The 24,729-nt window shown below is 41.5% G+C and overlaps 1 protein-coding gene across 2 annotated transcripts in view; it reads left to right on the top strand.

Moving 5' to 3' along the window:
- The window catches only part of HPSE2 (heparanase 2 (inactive)), a 200,190-nt gene that overhangs the window by 157,145 nt on the left and 18,316 nt on the right, over positions 1–24,729 (top strand). For both annotated transcript variants that reach the window (XR_011364225.1, XM_069979991.1), the window contains exons 7-9: positions 4,391–4,484; positions 5,458–5,564; positions 10,543–10,657. Coding sequence is in view for 1 of the 2 variants with exons in the window: in XM_069979991.1 (XP_069836092.1) it covers positions 4,391–4,484; positions 5,458–5,564; positions 10,543–10,657 (316 nt within the window). In the remaining variant the exon portion in view is untranslated. The remainder of the gene's footprint in view (positions 1–4,390; positions 4,485–5,457; positions 5,565–10,542; positions 10,658–24,729) is intronic.

Below are 24,729 nucleotides of genomic sequence, written 5' to 3'. Positions count from 1 at the left end.
TACATATATCGATCTTAACCCTTTAAGGACATGGCCCATTTTCGTTTTTACGTTTTCGTTTTTTCCTCCTTGTGTTTAAAAGGTCATAGCACTTGCATTTTTCCACCTAGAAACCCACATGACCCCTTATTTCTTGCGTCACTAATTGTACTTTGCAATTACAGGCTGAATTTTTGCATAAAGTACACTGCGAAACCAGAAAAAAATTCAAAGTGTGGTGAAATTGAAAAAAAAAACGCATTTCTTTTATTTGGGGGAAATGTGTTTTTACGCCATTCGCCCTGGGGTAAAACTGACTTGTTATGCATGTTCCTCAAGTCGTTACGATTAAAACGATATGTAACATGTATAACTTATATTGTATCGGATGGCCTGTAAAAAATTCAAACCGTTGTTAACCAATATACATTCCTTAAAATCGCTCCATTCCCAGGCTTATAGCGCTTTTATCCTTTGGTCTATGGGGCTGTGCGAGGTGTCATTTTTTGCGCCATGATGTGATCTTTCTATCGGTACCTTGATTGCGCATATACGACTTTTTGATCGCTTTTTATTACATTTTTTCTGGATTTGATGCGACCAAAAATGCGCAATTTGGCACTTTGGGATTTTTTTGCGCTGACGCCGTTTACCGTACGAGATCAGGAATGTGATTAATTAATAGTTCGGGCGATTACGCACGCGGCGATACCAAACATGTTTATTTATTTATTTATTTGTTTACTTTTATTTAAAACCTGGGAAAAGGGGGGTGATTCAGACTTTTATTAGGGGAGGGGGATTTTTACTATTAACAACACGTTTTTTTTTTTTTTTACACATATACTAGAAGCCCCCCTGGGGGACTTCTAGTATATACACTTGGATCTCTCATTGAGATCTCTGCAGCATAGATATGCTGCAGAGATCCATGAGATCGGCACTCGTTTGCTTTCGGCTGCTGCAGCCGGAAACAAACGAGTGCCGAGCCGAGGACGGCGCCATCTTGGACGCGTCCCCGGCCGGCATCAGTAACGGAGATCGCTCCTCCGGGACAAGGTCCCGGAGGAGCGATCTCCCCCACTAGACACCAGGGAAACGTTGCCTCCGGTAATCGGAGGCAGCTGTCAACTTTGACAGCTGCCTCCGATTAGCTAATTAGCGGGCACGGCGATCAGACCGTGCCCGCTAATAGCGGCGGTCCCGGGCTACACGCGGCACCCGGGATCGCGGCACTTCAAAGCGGGGCCGCCGCGCGGCCCCGCTTTGAAGTGCTAATGAGGACATAGGACGTACCGGTACGTCCTATGTCCTTAAGAGGTTAAGGTAATAAGAAGGGAAATACTAAAAGGGCAGACTAGATGGACCCAGTGGTCTTTTTCTGCAGAAAATCTTCTGTGCTTCTATATTTCTGTTTATTCAAAACATAAAAGAGTAGGTTCACCACTCAACCGTAATAATGCTTAGTAATAGTTCTGGTTCATACCTCATGAAGGAACAGTGTCCCATAGGATCTAGAGCGGTGCAGACGAAGTCCAGGAGCTTGCTGGACATGCGGTATATGAGTCCAATGTAACAAATCTCGTAGCACTCCAGCTCATAAAATCATGATCCTTTATTAATCCACGAATACAAATACATCCAAAAATACACAAGATGTGTACAGCAACGCGTTTCAACGTGACCGTCTTTTTCACAGCTTATACACCAATGTATAAAAACAGCTCATATATATATCAAAAAGTAAAAACAACAAAGGAAGTTCCACACTTACCCCCTCCTCCAAACAGCGTCTAGGTGAATGTAATGCGCATGTGTGCAATCAGGCCGCGCTTGTCACACCTGGATTCCGACACTGTGGAGGTAGGGGAAGGTGCTCCTCCTTATGGATGAACATAGACATGACACACCACAATGCATAATGAAAAACAACTTAAGATAGACAAGATCATATGAAATCATAATATGGTATATAACTAATAAATGTACATCAAATCAGTTTTATAATTTAGTCCTTTAGGGAAGCGAGTATCTAAATTTAATATCCAGAAGGCTTCTCGATTGAGAACCTTCTGTGACCAATTACCTCCTCTATAATCTTTATACACTTTTTCTAAACCAAAAAATGTAAAATGTTTCAAATCGCTATTATGTGCAGTGATGAAATGTTTAGCCGCACCTGATACATTCTCGCCTTTGCGGCCAATGTCATAGACATGTTCCGCAATGCGAGTTTTTAACCTTCTTGTGGTGCATCCTACATATGATTTGCTACAAAGAGAACATGAGATAGCATAAATTACATGATCCGTATTACAGTTTAAAAATGATTTTATCTGGAAACTCTTATCTAAATCATTTGTATTAAAGGTGACAGTCTTCTTGGCATACTTGCATACGTTACATCGAGATCCTCCACATGGGAAGAACCCTTTCTGAGAGAGCCATGTTTTGCCTCTATTCACATTATGTTTTGGTATCGTGGGCGAAATTAGATTGCCGATAGTGATTCCTTTTTTCGCAACCACATTACATCCTCCCTCTAAGATCTTATTTAATTTTTCATCTTGATACAAAATGGGTAAATGAAAAAGTGTATAAAGATTATAGAGGAGGTAATTGGTCACAGAAGGTTCTCAATCGAGAAGCCTTCTGGATATTAAATTTAGATACTCGCTTCCCTAAAGGACTAAATTATAAAACTGATTTGATGTACATTTATTAGTTATATACCATATTATGATTTCATATGATCTTGTCTATCTTAAGTTGTTTTTCATTATGCATTGTGGTGTGTCATGTCTATGTTCATCCATAAGGAGGAGCACCTTCCCCTACCTCCACAGTGTCGGAATCCAGGTGTGACAAGCGCGGCCTGATTGCACACATGCGCATTACATTCACCTAGACGCTGTTTGGAGGAGGGGGTAAGTGTGGAACTTCCTTTGTTGTTTTTACTTTTTGATATATATATGAGCTGTTTTAATACATTGGTGTATAAGCTGTGAAAAAGACGGTCACGTTGAAACGCGTTGCTGTACACATCTTGTGTGTTTTTGGATGTATTTGTATTCGTGGATTAATAAAGGATCATGATTTTATGAGCTGGAGTGCTACGAGATTTGTTACATTGATTTCTGTTTATTGTCTACTAACCTACCTAAACATGACCTTTTCATTACCTCTAGGTCACCTTGTCCTATTTCTTCTTAGATAGCAAGCCCTTGCAAGCAGGACCATCAACTCTCTTGTTTGAATTGTGGATTAGTTTGTTAGTAGGTGATTGATATCTAATTTCATTCCCACCTGAGTTACACAGTGTTTCAGAATATGTTGGTACTAAATTAACTATTATTATTATTATTATTATTATTATTATTATTATTATTATTATTATTCTCGTTCCACTTTGGTTGTATTGGTTCTCTGAATTTGGTGTATCGTGCCATTTTCCAGATAAAAATTGTCTACAAAATGGTAAAGGAGTATTCTCAACCCATGTGTGGCATATCTCCATGAATTACCATAGATATCAGCTAGATACAGGTTCCACCATAGGGACCCTAAATTTTTTGCAAAAGGGGGGGGGGGGGTCCATGGCCTAATTTCCTATTGAAATCAGTGGAGAAGTAATCATGATGTGAGTTCTCTCTATTAAATTTTATAGGAGTTATGGAAAGAAGCAATACATGGCTCTTTTTGTGACTACCATAGGCTCAAATGGAAATGTCCACATTGGAGCCTGCCCTTCCATCCAATTATATGATAAATCCTCTTTGAATCCTCTCTGTCCACAATAGGTGAGACTCTCAAAGATGGGACCCCCAACTGTGAGACATCTGTTGGCACATCCTGTGGATATGCCATGCATGTGTAAGACAGGAATACCCCTTTAAGAATTTGCCTAGGAAAGGACACCGTCAGTAAATTGCTGCCGTTCAGTATAGACCTATAAACTTCTCCTGCTTCTTTTATATGATTCATTTGGCCCTTGATGCTTTTCCTAAAGCCTCTTCAATGAAAACAGTAGTAAAGTTTTAATTTTATGCTTCTGGGAAACACATACTCAGCAGCAATACTTCAATATGGCAGATTTCAGTTCAGATCCAGTGAAAATATTATTCCAGTTGTAAAATCCACACACATCTGAGCAGTAGTAAGCGGTAACTGGTATTGTTATTAAGCGTATAACTTTGCACACACTTTATTTCATGTTCAGGCTCATATATTTATCTGTGGTTGCCCACCAGCGCTGTGTCCTGTGGCTTCTGGCTTGCCTCTGTTTCCTTACTGATTTATTACATCTGTGTATGGAAGAGGCATTGGATCTGGTGTAGGCGCACACGTGAATTACATCAGTTACATGTGTATTATATTATAAGCGATTAACATATAATATCTATCTTTTTAGTCACAACATTGATGGACGTGTCGGCAAAGCCATGGACTTCATGAAAACCCGTCTGCTAGACGCATTGTCTGATCAGATCCGAAAAATACAAAAAGTTAGTATTACATTTGGAAAGTTTTTAATGTTTTAAAGGGTTATTGTACTCAGAAACACTGAGTATTGACCTATCCATTTAATGGTTGTTAAATTTTAGATTGGCAGGAGACTATTGTTTACCTTTAGGGGGCATTCATATGTTCCATGATTCTGGTCCGTGCATGGAAGAAGTGTTACTGACTGTAATCATGGACCTCCCGGCATCATGCATCATTACAATGCTGGGAGCTCCAGAACAGTTTAAATGTTTGTGCTACTGTCCTGATACAGCCGCACTGCTGTTTCAGTACAGTAGCGTGAACATTGAAACTGTTGGGTCCCGGCATCATAATCATACATGATGCCAGGAGGTCCATGACAGTCCAGCACATCTTCCATGCACGGATCGTAATCATGGAACGTGTGACTGCCCCCAAGTCCAGTAGATGTTTATGGAGTGTTCCACAATAGTGCAGTGAAAGGGGGAATTAGGACTACCTTGTAGAGGAAGCCCAGCAATCAGCCCACCACCACCCATTTTATTTTTTACCAATAAGCCACTATGATGGGTAGTGCTAACCAATACTAACACCAAAGTGTAAAAAACATACAAACTCCATACAAAAATTGTCTGCCTTGCTACTGTACTCTTGGAACGAGTTTTAATAAACCCCTCCCTTTTGTGTCTTGGTTTCCAGGACGGCCCTATCAGAACTTTTGGCAAATATAGAAGGTCAGGGATAAGAATGAAGGGGGGCAACATTGCAGTTTTTCCACTGTATAGTGTCCACACCTACTTAGGTGAACAGATCCCTGCACAGCTGTCTAAAAATTGGTACTAATAAAAATAGAACAGGAATCCATCCATGATCATCATCAACACAACCTCTTTCTATATTCAGCCAATAAGCCTTATAACAAGGCTGAACAATTATAAGAATTATCCTGTCATATCCTGCTTGTCACAACTGTACTGTGTGCTTTCTATACAGGTGGTAAATACGCACAGCCCAGGGAAGAAGGTATGGCTTGGAGGAGTTGGTGCACCCTGGTCTAGAGGAACAAACAACTTATCCGATACATATGCAGCAGGGTTCCTGTGAGTAAAAAAAAGGCCTTGTAATCTGATAGTCTGTAAATAAAGACAGGTGGGCTTCTCATTGTGATTGACAGACAGGGAAATGAGAGCAAGGCAATGACCAGTAAATAAGGACCTTATTACATAGATCCAATTGGCTGATAATCAGTCCTAGCCAGTGTTTGGTAGAGCGGCCTGTCAGCTCAGACAGGCCGCTCTGAAGCTGCAGCTGCATCACCAGAGAGCAAGCAGAGCGCAGGAGAATACCGGGAGTGTGGAGAGGTAATGTATAAACAGTTTAGGGCAAGGGCTGCACATACATCGCTAAAGCTGTCCGTGCAGCCCTTGGTAAACTATAATCGAGCTGTCTAATAGGCTTAGGAAACGAGCGCCGATGTAGCAGATTGACACGCGTTTACATTATTGATCGTCCGTCACCGGCCTGTCTAATAGGATTAAATTAAATTAATTAAATTAATTGAATTACATTAATTAAAATTGTGTCCACTGAACAAATGAAGCGAAGGTTTATTCAAACAGTCCAGCAATCGTTCATGTGTATTATAGTGAAGCCTAGAAATGAGTGCCGATCTACATGATGGCTTAGGGTCATGTAGATTGGCACTCATTTCTAAGCTTCACTATGATACACATGGACGATTGCTGGATTGTTTGAATAAACCTTTGCTTCATTTGTTGAGTGGACACAATTTTAATGTAACAAAAACAAAGAAAGTGAACATAACATAAATCATTATGCACACAAGAGTACCAAATAGCGAGAAAATACAAATACGTTTTATTACATATATCACCAATGTACAATTAAAAACATTTAAAATAAGACCACATTTGGCCTATAAACACACTGGAGGGCCCCTACACTATAAATGAAACAATAATAGATGGCTTTATGTCCATAGTTATTAGTGCACACCATGAATCTAAGATAAGTATGTGAACAGATAACTAACAGAGAATAATATATACTGATAAACCACCAATAAAGTGATAACTAATCAGACGCTATACCCAAATCAATACAGTGGTCAAATGTTCAAAGTAGCCGTGAAAACTAGTAAGTCAACTCATCCTGGTGTCAGAGAACTAACCCAAATTCACAATTTTATTGCAGGGCATAAAGAGATGATGAGCCAATGGACGCGCCTTTCCACACTCATCACATTATTGCTATCCCTCCTACATGACTAGAAACAGGATCTTTCCTAGAATCTAACAAGATTAGGGAAATTGTCCCTCAGAGCTGGGTAATATTTGGTTAGACCTTTATGGTTCCCCTGATGTATGATTTGCAGGATTTGGATTTTGAGTTTGCACAACTACTGGTGGACTCCAATAGAAAAAGGCCAGAATATGTCCATAGGCATGGAAGGCCAGTGTCACTAGGTGGCCCTAGTGGAGGTGTGCTCGATGGAAGAAAAATGCATATACATCATTGCAGCTATACAGATGCCACAAGAATGCAGAGACACCATCATGTGTTTCTCAACGTTAGTGAATCAAGAAACATTGCCCCCTGGGAAACCAAATATGCAAAAATACTGTGGAGACACCATCAAGTGTTTCTCAACGTCAGTGAGGTAGCCAGACCTTCTACCAGGAAAGAACAACCACACCAAGGAGGGTCTCCAGTCAAGGAAACCACCCAAGTAAGATTACCTTGGCTAACTGACTGACGCTGAGAAGTATGTGATGGTGCAGTATTTTTGCATACAAGCTATACACACATCTATTAGGTTGTAGCTATAGTGGGTACAGAATTTGCGGTTGCATTGGGGTCCTGTCGCTTGAGAGGATATAAAAGACTATTGGGCACTATACGTGGACCCCAGATACTTCAGTGTTCAATTCTGCCTTTCTCCCACATTACTCTATGTTTGATTTTCACCTCTTAACCTCATTGAGCTAATGCGCGCATACAGCGCAATAGTTTGGCACCGGATCCTGTGTAACATCTGTGCGGTATCACAGCTTGCACTATACTGTTGTTGGGATGCAGGCCATGTTACACGCAGGAAATATCTCCCTTTTGTGCGAGCACCATTGTAGCACACATGCAAAAGCAATTTGGACACAGAATGCAATTACAGCACCTCTGTTCACACACGTTACCCGGTGTCAGCCCTCGCTAATCACATCCTTTGAGTTTGTTAGCTCTTCTACAAGCATAAAACGATTAACCCTTCCCGATTGTATAAATGCTGACGGCATAGGCATACCTTACTATAAATATACACTATAAATAATACTCAGCATCTGGAGCATTTTATAGCAACGCAGCTGTTTATGACTTTTTCTAGTCCGGCATTTATATCATTAGACTTGGTATTTATTAATGAGGCTGCATACATAAAATAGAAAGACAGATATCAAAGGTATCAAGAGAGCCCTTTTCTTTATGATCTTCACAAGTTTGGGAGAGGGGAAGGGCAAGCGACTGCCAGATTTGTACACGTTGCCTCTAACTAAGCAATAAAGCCTGAGTTTTGGCATCGGGGACATTGTAAATGAACAAACTGAGAAAAGGATTAGAAAGCTCTAGTTAAACCACACTTCACGGTGACTACTTGATGTGAGCCCCGAGGCAGCGACAATTATTCTTGTTTAGATTTCTCCATTGATCAGAAGCTCTTTAAGCATTTATTAGTAGAAAATTATACCTAACACCTCGGCTAACTTGTTTCTGCCTCTAAATTGATTATTCCACGGAAGGTCACTTAAAGGAGCTGCATTAGTCTGAAACTCTTTGGTTTCTGTTGTCATATTTATCAGTTTAGGGACGAGACACCATCATTTATTTATGGCTTGATAGACCGGATCATGCTGCGTGATTGTAGGAAAAACAGTCAGTCAGTAAGCCATGCACATAACCATACAATGTACTCTTACAACCACAGAGTTGTATGGGACTCTGCTGTATATCTGTATGTATTTCCTTTCATACTATGTACTATCAGATCCTTTATTAAAGAAGTATTCTTCCCTAGTAGCATTGCATACAGTATGTAGACTATCTTCATGATATGGCAGAAAACAAATTATGAAACTGTATTGGCTCTCTATTCTTCTAAATTCTAAATTGGTGTTGCTATTTGCTTGATGCCCAATAGTTCCTTGACACATTAAGAAATAATAATAAAAATAATTCAGTGGCATATTTTTTTTAGAACTAGGCCGCTACATATGCTGATGCATCCAGGTTCTTACATTGCTCTTAGTCACATAATGTCCTGGCTGCTACATTAAGGCTGGCACAGGGCTCAACACTAATGTATGGGGCAGTATGTTGGCCCTCGGTGTTATTTGTGTTGCTGCATAGTAAAGGACTTATAGGAAAAACAGGCTGCCATGAGACATCATGATGGTCTAATGGCCACGAGACATCTCACACACAGACCTGATTACTGTCGTCACCGTCACCAAGCTCTTCTCTCAGCTCCTTCTCCTGTTACAGCAACCCCCCCCCCTCCCCTGCCTTGTCAGGTGACTCAGCTTGCTCAGCTCCCATTGGCTGAACAACTGCAAGCCATCACTTGGACTGGGGAGGGGGGGCTGCTGTAACAGGACCTAGAGCAGCCCTCCTGCTGATGACTCATCCTCGCAAGAAGGAGCTGCCTGGTGACAGTAACGACAGTCATTAGGTCTGTGTGAGTTAGGACACTTCCTGGTGGGGGGTGGAGGGGGGAAAAGAAAGGGAAGGGAGGCAGATAGGTGATTGAAGCATATTACAGAGTTATATAACTTTGTAATGTGCTTCAATTACTGGGAAAAAGTTTTTCATGGCACTTGTCCTTTAACTTTGTGTTCTGCAAGTTTACAGCACCCTGGCATCAAAGGTCACTGTTATCCTGTTGCTGCTATTAATATTAAAGGGAAAGTCCAGGCAAAATAGTTTTAATATATGTTATTGCTCAAGAAAAGTTATAAAAATTACTAATAGACACTTATTATGGGAAACACACCTAGGCTATGTTCACACAACGTATGAGACCGGCCGTTCCGTGACCCCGGCCGGGTCACGGAATGGCCGGTCTCTGGCCGAAACATCTCGGCCGGTACTTAAGTACCGACCGGGTGATCTTTCCGGCCGCAGCACTCTGATGCGGGCGCATCGGCAGGCGCCCGCATCAAAGCTTCTCACAGCACACAGTGAAGCAAACGGCCGGAGCCACTCGCTTCACTGTGTGAACTGACAGGGCTTTCTGCGGCCGGAATTCACTGAATTCCGTCCGCAGAAAACTGACCTGTCAGTTTTTTCCGGCGCCGCACGGGATCCCGGTCGGAGCGTATATGATGTGTGTACACTCCGGCTGGGATCCCATTGCACATAAGGCTTTGTTACGCACCGCAAAACTACGGCTGTAGTTCTGCGGCGAGAACAACGGCCGTAGTTTTACGTTGTGTGAACATAGCCCAATAGTGCATTTTCCCTGCACTTACTTCAGCATGGACAGCATAATAAGTGTCTATTAGTAATTTTCATAACTTTTGTTGGGCAATAACATATCTTAAAATGATTTTGCCCGGACTTCCCCTTTAAGTGACACTACTGACATAAGTGACAATACTCCATTAATAAGGACTAGGATTGTGTTCGCCTCTGTGTGGCTTTGGGGCTGTACTCCTGTGTTATACAGGGTGTCATATGATGTAAATGTTGTATACCAGCATCCAAGTGGAGGCAGGCCTGTGAGAGGCAGCTGTATATTGGCAAAAAGACCCATGGGGGCCTTTTATTCAGTCAATTTGACAAACTTGCTGAGCTGCATAAAGGGCAAGGATGCCTGGGAAATAGAGTAACCTCTTAGAGACTCACCGCAGCATGGTAAGATGGGCTGAGATCTGATATTCATTTTGGCCTGATGGTAAAACAGAAAACATCAATAAGCAGGTTGTATGCTGTGCTATGAACATGTGTTGTGATGCTTTGCATCCTCTTATGCTGAATACGTTTTCTTTTGTGTTTATTTTTATTTAGGTGGTTAAATACATTAGGAATGTCGGCCAATCAAGGAGTCGATGTTGTGATCCGTCATTCATTCTTTGATCATGGATACAACCATCTGGTGGATCAAAACTTTAACCCACTGCCGGTAAGTTTATAATAATAGTAATGATGATTTGATCATATGTATCTCTTTATATAATAGGGTCATACAATTGTATCCTGTCCAGGGAAAACTTGTAGCTTTTGATGCTATAGGCATAATGAAAATTATTATCAGACCATTTTCAGTACTTGTACTTTGGACTTATCGTATTACAGTCAAATATGTGGGTGGATTTAGCCAGTGGCGGTATTATTTATACCTTGTTGTCTGATTTGTCTGTTGTCTGAACCCGTGGTGGTTGGCCAAGATATAGCCAGGCCCAAAGATGTTGTGTCATGACGCCAGTGCCGGTTGGTCACACAGGTATGGTGGCACACCTGTTTTTATATTAGAGTGCCGGGAAAACCTTGTTTCCTTGTGGTCAGTGACCTGCCGGGCTGCTGCGGGGTCCCTTGGGTTGTTGTCACAGTGGTCCAGAGTGGAACTATGACCCACCCGGACTATTGGCACTGCCAACACAGAAAGGGGAGATGACCCAAGAAATGTTCGTGTACTGTGTTGGTGCGGGGTGAGAAATCACAGAGTCTCTTTATCATAAATAAGATATGCTTTACTGAGGAAACATTTGTGTGCAGCAGGTTAAACAGCTTTGCCTTGAAACAATACTTCACGCTTAATAAGACACTCGATAAGTTGATACAGATCCAGATCTGTAGTGAGCGGAGAAGGAGTAGTACAGTTGTGTGGATTGAGTTGCGTGCTTAGAGTATAGAGTCAGAGGAGTAGAGAGGAGGATGTCGTAAGAATTCCAACCCATTTAGTACTGTGCTCTGCCGGGATGTTGGGGGATGAGGTAGAAGAATACTTGAGAAGAAAGAGAGAATACTTTTGCCTGTTGTTTGACCTTTGGGTCTTCGCACCACCTATTGCCCTACCAGTGTCGGGGGACCCGTCCTAGTGGGTGACACAAGCCCCATACCTTGTTACCTGGGATGGACGTAATGCTGAGGGTTCCCTGCTTACATCTGTGCTGCGAGATATACATCTGTGCTGCGAGGATCAGTTCCTAGCCTTGCTTTGTGGATACAGTCCTGCACTGTGACTCTCCTTTTCCACAGCGTGGGTTGGGATGATCTCTGACTTGTCCTCTCTAAGGAAGGGTTTAACACTGCATAGTGTTGAGTGGAGTTACTTGAAAAGAAAAGGTTAACTGCTATAGAGAGCATCCTGGCTTGTGTCCTTCCTCTACAGAACCCAGTGACAAAAGACCTTTACACTTCCTCTACCCGCGTGACTTCCTATCTACAGCCCCTATAAGGAGTGCTGTGAATGGTTGAAGAGTGCATACAGAAGAAGTAAAGAGAGAAGTGATAGGACAGAAGAAGATAACACACTGATTGGTCTACAGATCCATGTGACATACCAATAAACAATAACCCTTACAGTTCTACAGCTGTGCATCAACTAAGTATATACACTTGCGATAGCAACATCTTGTGGCGAAACTTTAACACTACTTCATCACCACTGACACACAAAAAGTACAGGCTTTTGCGAAGGGTGTAACTACGAGCAACACCCGTGGTGGGATACCACAGTTGGCTCAATGTGACCCCCCCACCCCCCTTGTTTAGACAGGGATAACGATAAATAATATAGCTGCACAAAATATTCAAAGAACCGATGAATCAGTGTTTGCTGGTCACTCTTTTTTGCAGGCCGATTACTAGGAACGCTCATTATTACCATTAATCGGGCTGAGTAAAAGGACTCTAAGTATTAGAAAGTTTTTAGTAAATTCCCCAACTGTCCTCAATATTTGATTACAAGTGCCTAAACTTTAGAAGTTGGGACAAATGTAGACAACAGATCAGCACATACTACCGAGATGGTTGGAAGAACCATGGATGAAGGGTAATTTTAGGCACACATGGCTAATTTGTAAGGATGGTTACTTTGGATGTAAAAAATATCTTTTCTTAAGAAATGTAAGCCTATATAAATCACAGTAGCTATCCGTATGTGGGGGATAGGTGCAAAGTGAGCTTTAATGGCATAGAAAAGATTTAGCAACTCAAATCATTATGAATCATCAATAATCATCTGCACATCTAAAAACCTGCGAAAACAAGACAGAAGGAAACATTTGAAAACCTTACATAAAGACGCAGTTCAGCACATAAAGAAAAAATAATTGCCAATGTATCTCAGCATATTCCCAGTACACATGATAAATGATGTTGGGATGATGGTTACACTTCACTCACATTACAGCACATTTCTGGTGAATTCACCTGTGTGCGTCCGCATCCCAATCCACCGCTGCACACAATGGAGCGTGCGGCCGGAGTTTTTTGTGCGGCCGGATGGAGTCCTGGATGGAGCGTATACTATGTGTATTCGCTCCGGACGGGTTTCCATTTATTGAAATACAACGTATGTTTAGCATAATTTACGGCTGTCGTTGCAAATTGCAACAACGGCCGTGATTTATGCTAAACATATGTTGTGTGAACATGGCTTAATGGAAATACTAAAACATTCCAATGATTCTAAATCTTAGGTTAGAGGGGAGAAAAATTTTTAATAGATGAGTCTATGAACAGTATCCCTAGGGATTCTCTACATTATATGCCACATTGGAGACAGCCAAGAACTAGTTTTTGGATTTAGTTCCTTTGGAAAACCAACCGGCAGAATCGATTACCGATACATTTCTAGTATTTATAAAATTCTTATGACCTAACAAAGGTACCTGGAAAATAAAAATAAAAAAACTTGTCATGGTTAAAAGAAAGGTTGGATCAGAATTCCATCCTAATCTGGTACTGTTTAAATCGTGGATTAAATCTGGCAGTTAGGGACACAATGAAAGAAATAAGCCATTGTAAGGCTTTTTATGGAAAGTATATATGTCGTTTACAGTCATCCATGTATCCCCAAAAATACAAAAAGTAAAAACATAATTTTTTTTATAGTTTATTCAGCTGAGAAAAGTTGGTTGTATCTTAGACATTTAGATGGTTATTGAACAGCTTTAGGATAGTATATGCTGTATGGAACAGTTACCTTGCCCTATTCAAACAGTTTTCAGTGGCTTGAGACTTAAAGGGGTCATCTGACAATGAAGCATATTTTTTGGTATCTAAGAAATGAACGTACATTGCTAAATTAAGTTATTTTACTACCTTTCTGGGGTACTATCTTTCACTCTTTAATGCTTTTCTTTGGATGCACACTGTCTGCTATGTTGTCTCCAGCCCAATGTCCTATCTAGTGTACATTTTGTTACTGACTTCCTGTTCCTGGGTACAGGACACTGTAGCCAGGAATTCAGCCAATTCTAATGGGATGGGTCCATGAGCCATAGAATAAATGTACAGAAACAGGGACTTCCTGTTTTGTACGCTGAGCAATGAAGCATAAAGTACTGTATGCATTGCCGCTCACTTGAGATTCGCAGGGATGGGTGTTGGAAATCACATACACTTGTCTAGATTAGACCTGCCTGTTGTTAAGAGGCACAGGCTCTCTTTATATATATTTAGCATGCTTAGGACCCAAGACTATCCCATGAAGCAAAGTTGGTAAAATTAGATGTGTACCACATACAAATATATGTAAAGGATAATTGCTGTTTTTAGTAATCTACACCCCTGTACTGTTTTTCTCCCCCATGGACCTGATTACTTCTTGGTTTCCTCTCAGAACAGTGCAGGGACAGTGGAAATCAACTGCCAGTACTTCCTATAGATTGCAGTACTGCAAGTACTTCCTGAACAATGCAGGCACACAGGGGACTAGACAGTCTACATCTCTCAAACAGGACATTTTCTTAAACATTTGAAATATGTTTATTCTTTGTACTACATCAGCTAAGACCTAGTTGTCCTAACAGCACATCCCTTTAGGTATAAATATGACCCTATCATAGCAAACAGGAAGACCTCAAGCATATGCTTTTCTGATAACAGATAGGACTAGCTCAAATACACAGTAAAATAAATCATGCAACACCTTACCACAGACTATTTACATAACTTCACATGTCCATGTCCACAAATATGACACTAACCAAAAAGCCCCACCTCTGCTGCTAGCCCCACCTCCATTTCCAGTTCTACCTATACTTTTAACTTCCCCAGGCCACTCGTGCCACCTATGCTGGCTCACAGCCTATTGTTTCCGCACCTCATTTATTCGGAACTACATTACTTGACACAAGCCTTCATAGTTTATTGCCCTTTGTACAGAACTTACAGAGGTATTACAGTGAACTGTCTCCCCCTACAATGGTAGATTTCAGCCATTAGTTTATAGCTTACTATAGACTATTCCACAGTGTAGCCCCAACCCATAGTCAGAAGGGGGAAGCTTGTACAGTATTGAATTTCTTCAGCAGAAACTTGATGACATCTGCTGTTCCTTCAGATCGAGTATATTAGGGAGTGGGATTGTAAGCAATTCCCTGCACACTTTTCCTAAAATATGTCTCAAAAGTAAGAATCCCTAGAGTACATTTATTTTGTTATATCGGAATTAAGAGAGATGAGTTAGCCTGGTGTTTCTTTTATGTGCTCCCTAGGACTCTGGCTTAACAATAGACAGACAGTTTTAGGAAAATGGTGTAGAATGTGCTTCTCCTCGTGGCCTGTTTGAACTCTGCTTGGAAACGTCTCTCGCCAGATTGGTCTCTTTAACTACTAATAGGAGACATTAGTTAATGTCAGAGGGAACATGTTGAAAGCAGATGGAGAGTGTTATACCTCTGAAAGTGAAATGTTAGGAAAACATGAGGCAAAGTGTGATGCTTCATCTTAGCAAAATAAATCAACAGCTACGGCTAATGAAGTATTGCGGGATGAAAGTTTGTTACCAAAAATGTCAACAGATATTTTGTGGTGAGACCTCAGGTCAAAAAGTGAAGACTCTGAGTAGTGAGCACTTGCTTCCTGCTGGGTTATCCACAATTCAGGATATTTATGGTCTGTGCCGTCCACTGCTACATTCCCATAACCAGCTTGGTTTATTAGTGCATGTTGATGAAAAAATTCTAAAATTTATATAAAAATCTAAAAAACTTTGCATATCTTTTGCTTAACTTTTTTCTATTTTCTTCTGATTTTGATTTATTTTATGTTGTTTTCCCCTGAGATAGCCACTGCTGCTTTTAAAATTTTGCTTTCTTATATTTACAAAACTAAATCAGCTGCTTTTCCTGGGGGCCAGCATGCAGTTAAAGGGGTTGTCCAGCTTAACAGAATTCTAGACTGAAATAAAAAAAAAGTTATACTCACCTGCCTTGCTACCGATTCACATTTGTATCTTTTCCCACTTGGGCATCACTTGCCACCTTCATCATGTGTAAGTAAGTGTCCGCTCAGCTACTGCTGAGGTCAGTGATTGGCTGAGGTGACACTTTCTGTATGGCGAGAAAGAAGCCGGAAGTTTTGCTCATCTGGGACTGAACATCAACAGGACCGATGTTGTGGGAAATTGGGGCAGGTGAGTATAACATTTTTTATTGCTTATGTCAGCCTAAGTCAATGAACGAAAAACTTTTCAAACCCTTTGGTTAACACTTGTGTGTATGCTTGAGTAGCTTAGTGTGAAATATTGTAAGACAATACTCACTTCTACATAAAAACAAACAACCACCTACTTAACCTATGTAAAATATTTTTTTTCTCGTGAGCATTGTCTTTAGACTTATGGCTGTTGGTGGCGGGATGCATTACACATGCCTAAGATGGGGATGCATTCCTGTGAAGTGTTAAAACATATTTATCTTGTTTGAGTAGGGGTACTTGGCTTCCGACCCTAGTCGTATAGAGTTATCTCCCACATTGTGATGACCTTAAGCTATGGTCGTGTCTCTCCTGGGTCATTGTAACTCGAGTTTCTATTCAACTTATGATCATGCTGTTAGTGCTGGTCAGCTGATTGACTGTGGAACATTAGTACATATAATAGAAGGATACGTGCCAGTAGAATTCTATTCCCGCAAGTCAAATCGCAAACAAAAAACTTTTATTCTGGTTATTTAAGATCCACCAATAAATAGTGTTCCTAACACCAAAATCATATTATAACAATTTAATAAAAAAGGGAGCTCATGCACATCTGGAATGCATCGCTCCTAGTACAGTCAGGCATCTATACTGTAGGTACAGTTTTAGTCATCACTGCTATGCCATGTGTATTCATATGTATTGCACTTTAGTCTCCCAACGTGTTTCTGCAACTTATTGCAGTAGTGTCATCAGGGGAGTAAGAATGACAATAAATTGTATTTGGATACCAATAAGTAGACTGTAGCATATATGTATCTGCGAGAAAATAATATTGCCAATATGCTACAACACAAGGCAATTAGGGCAAATTAAGCTATTATACATGATGCATGCCGCTAAGCGGCAACTCACTGGCCCTATTTATACTGTGCCATGTGGGGCAGTATACAGGAGCATATTGCGTTCCCTTGTGTATTTAATTCACTTAATTACTGCAGTGGCAGTGTAGGCAATATTGTATTGTTGGCCCCCACACAGCTCCGGTCTGAGATGCTTCTCTGTGTTTGCAGTCAGCTGATTGACTGCAAAATCCATCTAGTCAGCCTGTTCCTTACAGTCCGGACATGCACACAACAGTCAGTGCATGCCACTAGTGGAAGTCTCTCCCCCCAGTCTCTGTTTCTCTACCTCCCCCTTAAGGAAAAGTGGCAAGCAATGTTACAGGCCTTTAGCCCATCCTGACGCAGCCGGAGGCCACAATGATAGATGTTGCCAAAGTAATGCAGTCTAGTATAGTAAATTGAAGGGGACTCCTGTACTTGATGTCTGATGAGGGACATAGCTGTTGGGCCATCGCATTAGTGGTCTCCAGCAGGGTGAGAAGGCTGGAAGAGCTGTGTGCCGACCGGTAACTAGACTGTGTGCAGAGTCCATATATGTGGTTCCTGTAACTATGTCCGTGGACTTGGAATAGTGCAGCACATCAGAGTAAGGGTCCTATTACACGGAGCGATTTGTAACGATTAACGACTAACGATAAACGATTGTACACAAGATTGTTTATCGTTAACCTGAAATCGTTCACAATATTACACAGAACGACGGTCATTAGTTACAATTGTTACTACAATCTTTATTGCAGTCGTTACTATGATCGTTTACTCCTTTTGATCCCAGCAAAACAATGAACAATGTGCAATTACACTGAACGATTAGTGAAGAAATGCAGAACTTGAGCAAACGAATGTGGAATTACAGCGGACGATTAGCGAACGATTAACAATGATTTTAGGGTCAGATCTAAATTACACATGAATGATTTTTCGATCGTAGCCTGCAATTACACAAAGCGATTATCGTTTAAATTCGAATATAACGATTTTTCGCAAGATAATCGTCCCATGTAATAGAGCCCTAAGAATGGTAAGAATAAGTAAAATAGCTAAGAGCAGGACTATAACAGGCCATTGTTATGGAGCTTCTCCAATGTGCAACCTCTTCCTTCAGTGGTTGGGCACAGACCTTGAATAATGGTGCAATATCATAACTACGTGGTGTAATACCATACCTACATGGTAGATATGAGTAAATACTACCAGGATGGACTTTTTCCTTTGCAGCCACTATTGACTAAGGGCCCTATTCCACCGGACGATTATCGTTCAGATTATCGTTAAATCGTTTGAATCTAAACGATAATCGTTCGGTTGAATAGCAGTTAACGATTAACGGCCGAACGAGAAATCATTGATCGCTTTATAAGACCTGGACCTATTTTTATCGTTGCTCGTTCGCAAAACGTTCGCAAATCGTTTGCATTGAATAAGACGTCGTTCGGTCGTTCGCAGTAGATACGAACGCAAAAGCGAAGAAATAGCGAAGAAAAAACAATCGCAAATACGATCATAAGTAACGATTATTGTTCCATGGAAATGAGTGAACATTTTCAGGTCGTTCGCGATAGCTGTCGTTTGAGATCGTTAATCGTTAACGATTATGCGAACGATAATCGTCCAGTGGAATAGGGCCCTAAAGCAATGAGTGTTCTTTTGCCATGACAAGGATGTATACATCAGCATACCCTTTTTTTTTTTACTGTATAAAATAGTATAGTCAATTGCATTATTAAGTGGAGAGGTGACTGGTTAAAACATATACGTGTGCCATGTGGTATACTACTTTTTTTTCTTTTTTTACAATGGGGCTCTATAGAAAGCATACACCTGTACAGTAGCATGTCAGAGCCCCCTGTTGGGGTAAGGGGGTTAAATATCAGGAAATACTGTTGATGTACTGTATACCTCCGATAGAAGGCTTAAACACAATATGAACCTGACGTCAAACAGGTCTAATGTGCCTCTAATTCACTTTGAGAACCCTCCTCCAGCTTTTTGTTCTTTTTGGATTGCTGGAAATTGAGCTTGGTGAGTGTGACCCGGAGGACTGCACAACTCCAACCAAAACAGTTCTACAGTGATTTATTTTCAATGTTCAAAGCCACTTTACTTAATGTTCTTTTAAGTAGCGCTCTCAAAACAGTTACTTCTATTCAGGCAAATGGCGTCCCATGGTGCACAACAGTTACGGACAGGTGAAAATTGTTAAACAATTTAAAAGCTGCAGGGACTGAAAGGAACAGCAAGGCCAGACTTTGACCTGACTAGGTGTAGCGACTGGGATTTTCCCGTGGGAGCTATCAGGAAGATGAAAGCAGTGGAACATACCTGTGCTGGGTAACAGCGATGGGAAATCTGAGCCTCTTATTCCTGTCCCTGATGAAGACTTTTCCACATGTCGCCTTTGTGCAAGGTCAGCTGACTGTTGACAGATGTGGAACCTGAACTAGAAAATCAGTCACCGCTGTATCAAACAGGCTGCTTGTCGAGCTGGTGACATGTAAGACTCATCCCTTCACTTCTTTCCCTGGAATAGAGATGTCTTATCTATGCCGGAGGGAAATTACAATGATCATTCTACAATAATGATTATTAGCACTAGTATTGTGATTATTATTATTCTTTCTATAGTTTCTTCAGTGCTGTATAGTTGGGCTTGACACTTATTTCTTCACTTAAAACCAGGGTCACACTTTTGGTGATATTTCAGAAGTGTATACACATCTCTGACCTGACGTTTGTATTACAGTGCGTATATATACATCTGAAATACACTCGTGTGAAGCCAGCCGAAGAGTAGAGTAACCCTACAGTGTAATCTCTTTACCTATAGGACATGTAGCAGAAGCACAAATAATCCAACCAAGTTTTCTACCCAGTTCAAGGGTCCCTGTCACTTTAATAAAAGGTTTGAACGGAAGAACTCGCTGAGCTGATGAAGGCCACCATTGGCCGAAACGCCTCTGATTAATGCCCATGCATGTTGCATTGGGAATAAACTAGCAAATTGACTTTGGTGAGTGCCAGGTTCTTCCGTACTACCCATTACTGGATTTATCCACCATGAGCACCACCTACCAGCGGAGTGCCATCCTTCTACCTCCTTTAATGAAAGGTTTGACATGTCAAAGGTTTTAAATGGTCAGGGTCTGGATGTTTGGACCACCACAGATCACCAGAAAGATGCAGGAGAAGAGCACAACTATGAATTCCCTGTCTTGCTTCTTGCTGCACATAATGTCTAGGGAGCCCATCATGTGTAGTACCTTGTGACTGAGATGGGAAGAGAAGCGCTCAGTGGCACACTTCACCTCCCTCCTCCTGCCGATCAGTGGAGAGCTCGACACCCAAATAATAACTTTTCACGTGTCACTGCAAGGGAAATATAGCTCACTTGGCCACAATTTAGATATTGTCTATGTAACACAAGGACATCTTCAGTCCACTAGAATGGAGACCACTCGGGCAGCACATGAACTGTAGCCTTCTTTATTAGATAACCCTTTGAAAAGGATTCATGTGATGTCCCTGAAGAGGTAAATTAGGCAGGGTCCTTCTTCTTCTATCCTCTACATTCATCTATTAGAACAAATTATTAGAGGAAACATAGAGCGGCCCCAGAGTTTAATGACAGGTGCACTTTAAGCATATGTTATCCCGCAGATTTTTTGCCTTTTGGCTTCTGCAGTAATATTCCACAGCAGCCAGATGTTACAGCATGATTTTACTTCCTTAAGATTTTTGTGGCTTACAAATCCACATGATGGCGGTTTTGCATATTTCCTTGACCTGCTTCTTAACACATGCTAATACAAATCCTTAGTCACTTGTAGATGTCTGCTATTGTGGTGCAGCCAGAAATGTGCGTAATCTGCAGGTTCCAGGTCTGTATCATCTGCTTTGCTGGTTTCCTCTTTCCTGCTTGCCTGGGGAGTGAGGGGGTGCAGGCTGTCAGAAAACACCTATACACCTAAAAAAGTATTTATTTTTGCAAAGTCAATCTATCCAGTAGAAGCAACTAAAGTATCAGGTAACAAAGTCATAGGGTTAAAGGGGTATTCCGATATGCAAATATATGTTGCAGTGAAACGATAGAATCCAGGGATTTGATCAAATCCTGGGAAATGATGGAAAGAGCGCGCCGTTCCATCATTTCGCTAGGAATTTGATCAAATCACTGACCCCTTTCAGGGAAATGACGGAACTTTTGGCGGCAGAGGCGGATGGGGGAGCAGAGCGGCACACCTCCCCAGAAGGCATATGGCGGCAGGGGGGCCGGACGGGAACTCCCGGCAGGTATACGGCGGCGGAGGCGAACGGGGGGGGGGGTTGGAGCGGCACACCTCCCCGGCAGGCATATGGGGCGGATAGGGGTGCAGAGCAGCACGCCTCTTCGGCAGGCATATGGCAGCGGAGCAGACGGCGAGAAGAGCGTATGGGCTGGGGGAGCAGGAGGCATGTTTCAGGGTGGGGTAGACGGAGAGCAAATCGGCACACCTCCCAGCGGCGGGGACGGACGGGGAGTGGAGCGGACAGGCCGGGGAGCGGGAGGCACATAGAAGGGCAAATGAGAAGAAATGGGAGCAGAGAGGCAGCGGAGGCAAACGGGGAGCAGAGCGGACAAGCTGGGGGATACGGTGGAGAGGCTATACGGTAAGCAATTCTACATCGCAGGGGGAAATTATAGAGTTCATTTCAGTCAGTGATTTGATTAATTTCCTAGGGAAATGATGGAACGGCGCGGTCATTTTATCATTTCCCGGGATTTGATCAAATCCCTGATACTATCATTTCACTGCAACATATATATGCAAATATTTATTTTCTTACATAATAAAGTTATACAACTTGGTAATATAACATTATTAAAGAATAAATAAATAAATAAGTGTGTGTGTTTTTTGCTAGAATACCCCTTTAACTTTAGTCTACAGACTGTCAGGGCAGGCTGGGAGTTGTAGTTTTGAACCAGCTAGGGTAAATTTGTCCACATGCACATAAAAATTTGCAGTAAATCGATGCAGAAATTGTCCTGTCCTGTGCATTTATGCTGCAAACTGCACAATGTAGGGGCGGATTTGCAGCTGCATATTTACCTATGGAAAACTTTTTTGCTTTGTAGTCCTCTGTAGCCTTATCCTAGAGCTTGGCTATTATCATATAATATTCATAGGAAACGCTCATGTAATTTCTTATGCTCACAGGCATTAACATTTTGGCCGGTAGAATTATACATTTCCTAGTAAAATGAGATGCAGTTGTATTAGTAGAGGAGTGTGATGTCTCGGCAGAATATTTGTGGTTCACCGATCTCGGCGATTATCCGGTGGCTGGAGTCCACTGTCATTCAGTGCCGGCTTCTTCCCTTTATTAATCCAGGCTGCTGCTCGCAGGGAGGACTGTAACGTACACATTCTCCTTTCATACTTTTGCCATTAGAAAGCTTCAGTGCACATGTGGTTGTAAGAAGGGAACACAATAAACTGGGTTGTGTAATACAATGTAGACATTTCGTCTGATTTATGTGTTGACAAGAACTACTGTTTTTATAACATAAAACATTGTGTGTCGCGTTGCCAGCATTGAAAATTCTACAGTGTTGATGACACGTGCTGTTCTTACCGGAAGGAAGTGACAGTAGGGTTTTTTGAAGTGATTTTTCAATGTGCAATATTAGGTTATATGGTCATTATACAGTGGGCTTCTTTGATGAAACATCCTCCTTTGAACCTGAATGGAGAGGCACTCAGACTGATCATGCCATTGTATTACATGGATGGTGATATACTTAATTACAGATATATCTATCTCAATATTGCTCCCATTGGTTGTCTCACAAGTATACTATCCAAGATGAGGGGATGAGTGTATGTCGTGAGACAGCATGTGATGTCCAGTAGGGGCCTAATGTTGCAGCAACATTGGGCAGCTATTGGACATTGCGTACCAGTGTTGTTTCACTTGCGCGTGATGCTTCCAACATTAACCCATCCCCCTCATTTTGAAATCTATACTCTTGAAAGGAAGTGGTGTATTCTTAGTCTGGCACAGTGCTCTCTGCTGCCACCTCTGTCCATGTCAGGAACTGTCCAGAGCAGCAGCAAATCCCCATAGAAAACCTTTCCTGCTCTGGACAGTTCCTGACATGGACAGAGATGGCAGCAGAGAGCACTGTGGCACACTGGAAAGAAAACATCACCACCAGTGAACACTAGGAGGCATGGTTTTGGCTGTATGTGTTTTACTGCATGTGGGAAACCGACTCAACTTAAAATCTCTGTACTGAAAAAATAGCCATTCAAGAGTTTGTGCTACATGGAACTTAAAGGTTTCCATGATAGCCACAAAGACTTTCATGCTAGCCACAAAGCCCCCCAGAATGACCCATGTCAACCACAAGGCAACAGTCTATGCTTGTTGTTTCTCCTGCCTTATAAAATCCAAAATGGCCTCAATACCTACTTCCAGCCACAATTCAACCAATGCCTCCTACAATGCTCCCATTAGAGAATCTATGCTCTCCCTGATCACACAGTGGCACCACACCAACCTATATTACTCTCAATGTCTTTATGCCAGCCACAGTCTTCCCCATGCCGTCCACAATATCTCTATTGCCACTCAAAATAACTCATGTTAGGCACAGTGCCCACCTCTTTCTTGAGCCCAGTCTATTCTTACCCCCAGTGTTGAGATGTGGTGTCTGCTTTTTTTTTTTATGTTTTTCTAATATCAAAATTCCTCTTCTCAGTCTGTTTCTCATTTTCATTTTTATTGTCAGAATTTTCACTTCTGTTGTTAAAATGGGGTCAAAAGTTAATCTGTAAATCCCTGTGGTTCTAAAACTTTCATAATTATCTGTATGATCTGTGAATTTTCATGTCAGGGCTTATAACTAAATAGACGTGATCAGTGGTGTGACCTGGAGATGCAGGGTCATGGTGCTTCATTCTAAATGAGACCCCAGATATCACATTTCTTTAATAATACGGGTCTAATACTGGGCCCCATCAAACTCTACTGCCAAGGTTAGTAGTTACGCCTCTAGATAGCATGTAAAGGAAGAGAATCGTTATATAAGGGAATAAAAACAAGGATGTGATGCTTCTACTATAACTATTAATTAGCACCCAGTGCCATCTGCGTTATAATTCATATCAACCATTGGGGGGTTCAACATTGTAGATGTCCTTAATGATCTAAGTGAGTTTTCCAGTCTTGTAGAAAAAAATTCCAATTCCATCAAATATTAACTCTTGCTATAATAAAAAAAACAGCTGAAAATGTAAAGTATGTCCTCAGCTAAAGACTTCTCTCACCATTTCTCTGCTCACTGCATGAGATGGCCTGCATAGACTTTCTATAGAAACCATCTCCAGCAGACATGAGGGAAAAAGAACTTAGCTGAGCAATTCTTCCAATTTGTTTAAGTGATTAGTGGGGGTCTCAGCACCTAGACCTTGACTGATCAAAATGTCTCTATGACGCGTCAAAAGTCTTACTTGTGACACTTTAAGGTGGTCATACACAAAAAGAAAAATGTAACCCATCAATGTTGGTGAGACCGGCCCACCATCTAAACTATATGATGGTGTTGTGAATGTCTTCCCAAAGAAGTTATCCCAAGATTAAAAGTAATTGCCAACCCACAGGGTAGGGATAACTAGCTGACCAGTCTAAATGCTAGGACCCCCATCCCTGCTGA

The sequence above is a fragment of the Dendropsophus ebraccatus genome, chromosome 8 (genome assembly GCF_027789765.1).
Source record: "Dendropsophus ebraccatus isolate aDenEbr1 chromosome 8, aDenEbr1.pat, whole genome shotgun sequence".
In the NCBI taxonomy this organism is placed as follows: Eukaryota; Metazoa; Chordata; class Amphibia; order Anura; family Hylidae; genus Dendropsophus; species Dendropsophus ebraccatus.
Note: the sequence above shows the minus strand (reverse complement) of the source record. Positions and strands in the feature narration are given on the sequence as shown.